Here is a 3,421-nt window from a genome sequence, read left to right as displayed (position 1 = left end):
GGTTAGGGCTGCTGTGCTGCTCTTCTCTCTCCAGCACTGAGGAGTCAACATGCTCAGAATTTTCACTGGGTTCACAGTGTTACTGCACTGGTTCACAGGTAATCACATTTAAGGAAAGATGATCATGACTGAGATTTGTTTAATTTACTGAGTTATTTAAGAAATTGAGAATTTCTTCAAGTGTTTTTTCTTGTCCCCTGTTTTTAATGTCATTTTATTTTTCTGTGCCCAGGTCCTTCTGCCGGTGTTACTGTTCAACAGAAACCCACTGAAATGCTCAGACGCCCTAGAGATATAGCTGACCTCCACTGCATTAATCCTCAAAGTAGCTATTACTACATGTACTGGTACCAGCAAACAGGAGATGGAGCTTTAAAACTCATTGGATATTTAAGTGATGCACAAGAAAATCTTGAAGAAGACTATAAAGGAAATTTCACTCTTTCTGGAGATGCAAAAAACAATGGCTCTTTACACATTTCCTCTATAACAGGTGCACACAGCGCTGTGTATTTCTGTGCTGTCAGTCAACACAGTATTGCAGATCACCTCTTTCCTCTACAAAAAACATGTATGCAGCTTGTTCTGCTGCTATTGACTTGCACAACTGAATACACACATTTATCTGACCCTCTGAAAGACAAAGAATGCACATTGTGGGATCTCAGTAGGCAGATGTTAAACACATGTTAAAGCACAGATCACCTGCCTAGAGAAGTGCACCGAGTACATACTGTACAGTATATGCATATGACTAGCAAAGAAATTGAGAAAGATTTTGTGTTATTTTGGAACCCTAGTCTGTCATATAGAATGGAATGTCTTTTTTGAAAATTAAAATTGGTTGCACTGCATTTGTAAGGACATCCGGCATAAAGTCAGAGAGCCATCTTGAATGTTCCAGCATTAAGAAACAAATTCAGCTAAGTGTTATGTTTCATACTTTACACCCAGTTAAAAACTCTTAGATAAGTAAGAGAGCAGCACGATCGCAGTCATATTTGCAAATATATGATGCCAGTAATCATTTACAAACTTAAAATACAAATAATCAGCTTTAACACAGACAGCAAATTTGAAAACTGTAAAATCATGTACTGTAAATGCACACAAATACCCACACAACTGTTATGATCTCCATGTTCTGTGCTCATAACCCTAGAGTTTCTAAACAGTATGAATTTCACTGGCCACTCCCCTGTGTCCACCCAGTCTTTCACTCATCATTGGTTCTGTCTTGCTGCTGTCAGAGACAGAGCATTTTTCTTCTTGCTGCATTCGTTTGCTCTTGAAGATGCCAGGCATTCAGCTCTTCTTGACTGTGATGTGGATTTTATACTGTAGGAAATAATATCAAATAATTTTTTACTTAATTACTGTACAGAATTAAAATCTATTTTTAAGATCATTTAGGATCATGTAGAATGAGTGCTCTCCTCGTTGGTGAATTGGTGTTCTCTTGCACTGTCACTGTTCAAGCTGTTGCTTTCTACTCACAGGCATTATGTGATTCTTCACCACTCGCCTTACTGTTTAGCAGATCTCATTCAAGTCAATAGCAATAGTTCCAAGAGCAATAGTTATGCACATGTGCATTTTTTATGTAAGGTACTAAAATATTTTAATGCATTAAGAACAAACCTGCTTATATTATATGAAATTGGAACATTTCTTTAATCTGCTGTTCTAGTGAGAATGTTAACATACTTATTTTGCTGTTTTTTGTACTGGTGTGTTTTTTATTTATATTTTTCAAACATTGTATTTTGACAGATGGCTATGATGGTGTTCTGATTTCTCAGTGGCCCAGGGTTGTGGTCAGTTCTGTCAACAAAGCTGTGGAGATGCACTGTTACCAGAATGACACTGACTATACCTGGATGTACTGGTACAGGCAACTGGAAGGTGAAGGGCTAAAGATGATTGCAAGTTATGCAGCTGGTTCTGCAACCTATGAAGAGGATTTCAAATCAGGATACAAAGTAAGCAGCTCTGAGCCTAAAAAGTGGTCTTTGACAGTGGAGAGTGTGAATCCTGAAGACAGCGCAGTGTATCTGTGTGCAGCCAGTGAGCACAGTGACACAGGAGGGCTCAGCTCTGAGTCACAAACCAGCACAGGAAGCTCCTTCTAACAGCAAAAACCCTCTGTGTTAGGAAACAGCTGAGTCCTGAAGAGTTATGCAAAGCTTGGGTTCTGAGTCTTTCTTTATATTGAGGGGTCCACCTACAATTTATATGATTTATCTATTTTCTCAGATGTTGTAGGAAAGCTGGTGCACAACTGCTGTAACATGCACCATTTCATATAAATGCATAAAAGAATAAGAAATAAAATAAAGAAGATAAAATAAAAGAAAGACGATTTTACTGTAGCACACACATATTTAGTTAAGTTTTATAAAGTAATTTCATATGGTGAATTTGTTTTCTTTGCTAATCCATACAGTACCTGTATATGAAAAACAAGTGGTCCATTAAGGTGCATTTTCTCAGCAATATTTCCTGATTCTGCAGTATTCTGATGTCAAGTCCTGTTCCCCCTCCCACTCAGAGCTCTAAGTCCAGGTCAGGGCTGCTGTGCTGCTCTTCTGTCTCCAGCACTGAGGAGTCAAGATGCTCAGAGTTTTCATTGGGGTCACTGTCTTACTTCACTGTCTCACAGGTAAGAAACCACAATAGGTACTAATATGGGTTATAGCATATTCTGAATTGATGGATTTTCTTCATTTGTTTCTTTATATATTTGGTTGATTTTTAAAATGAATCCTTCTCTGTCTTCTGCAGATCTCACAGTCTGTAATAAAGTCCAGCAGACTCCTCCTGCACTGCTTCTGAACCCTGAGGAAACAGCTGAACTCAACTGCATCCACAGTATCTCAAGCTATGATACTGTACTGTGGTACCAGCAATCAGGAATGTTTAAACTCATTGGCTACATTACCTACACAAACCCATCTTATGAAGACAATAAGGATAACAAATACTTACTGAAGGGAGATGGGAGCAAAAACGCCACACTAGCAATTTCCTCAATAAAAGCAGCAGACAGTGCTGTGTATTACTGTGCAGCTAGTTAACACAGTGACACAGATCAACTCTTCCCTCTACAAAAACCCTTCTGTGCCACAATGTCTCAACTGTGTAAAACAGAACACCTGCCTGATACAACTTCAACAGTTTAAATAGATGTTAATAAATACATATTTAAAGAAATTTCCACATTTATTTGAATTACAAATTAGCATCATTTTTTAAAGGAGAGTATAAACGGTGCAGACCAAAGGGTGGTGATAATAAATGATAAATGACAAGCTTTGCGATAACTTCTTCTGATCCTTAAACCTCAGTTTTTCCAGACAGAACAATTCAGTTCCATATTCGTTGTTTGCCTCCTCATTCCACATTCTGCACATCATTTTGT

The 3,421-nt window shown here is 38.1% G+C and overlaps 1 gene segment (V, D, J or C); it reads left to right on the top strand.

Annotated features, from left to right (window-relative positions):
* Nucleotides 1-1,264: 1,264 nt before the first annotated feature.
* On the top strand, nucleotides 1,265-3,213 carry LOC138241031 (T cell receptor beta variable 10-3-like). The segment is given in 4 exon segments: nucleotides 1,265-1,340; nucleotides 1,774-1,982; nucleotides 2,552-2,662; nucleotides 2,785-3,213. Coding segments are annotated over 4 exon segments (417 nt in total).
* The last annotated feature ends 208 nt before the right edge of the window (nucleotides 3,214-3,421 follow it).

This window comes from Lepisosteus oculatus, chromosome 8, assembly GCF_040954835.1.
Source record: "Lepisosteus oculatus isolate fLepOcu1 chromosome 8, fLepOcu1.hap2, whole genome shotgun sequence".
NCBI classification, from domain to species: domain Eukaryota; kingdom Metazoa; phylum Chordata; class Actinopteri; order Semionotiformes; family Lepisosteidae; genus Lepisosteus; species Lepisosteus oculatus.
The sequence above is the reverse complement of the archived record's forward strand: the minus strand, read 5'-3'. Positions and strand labels throughout refer to the sequence as shown.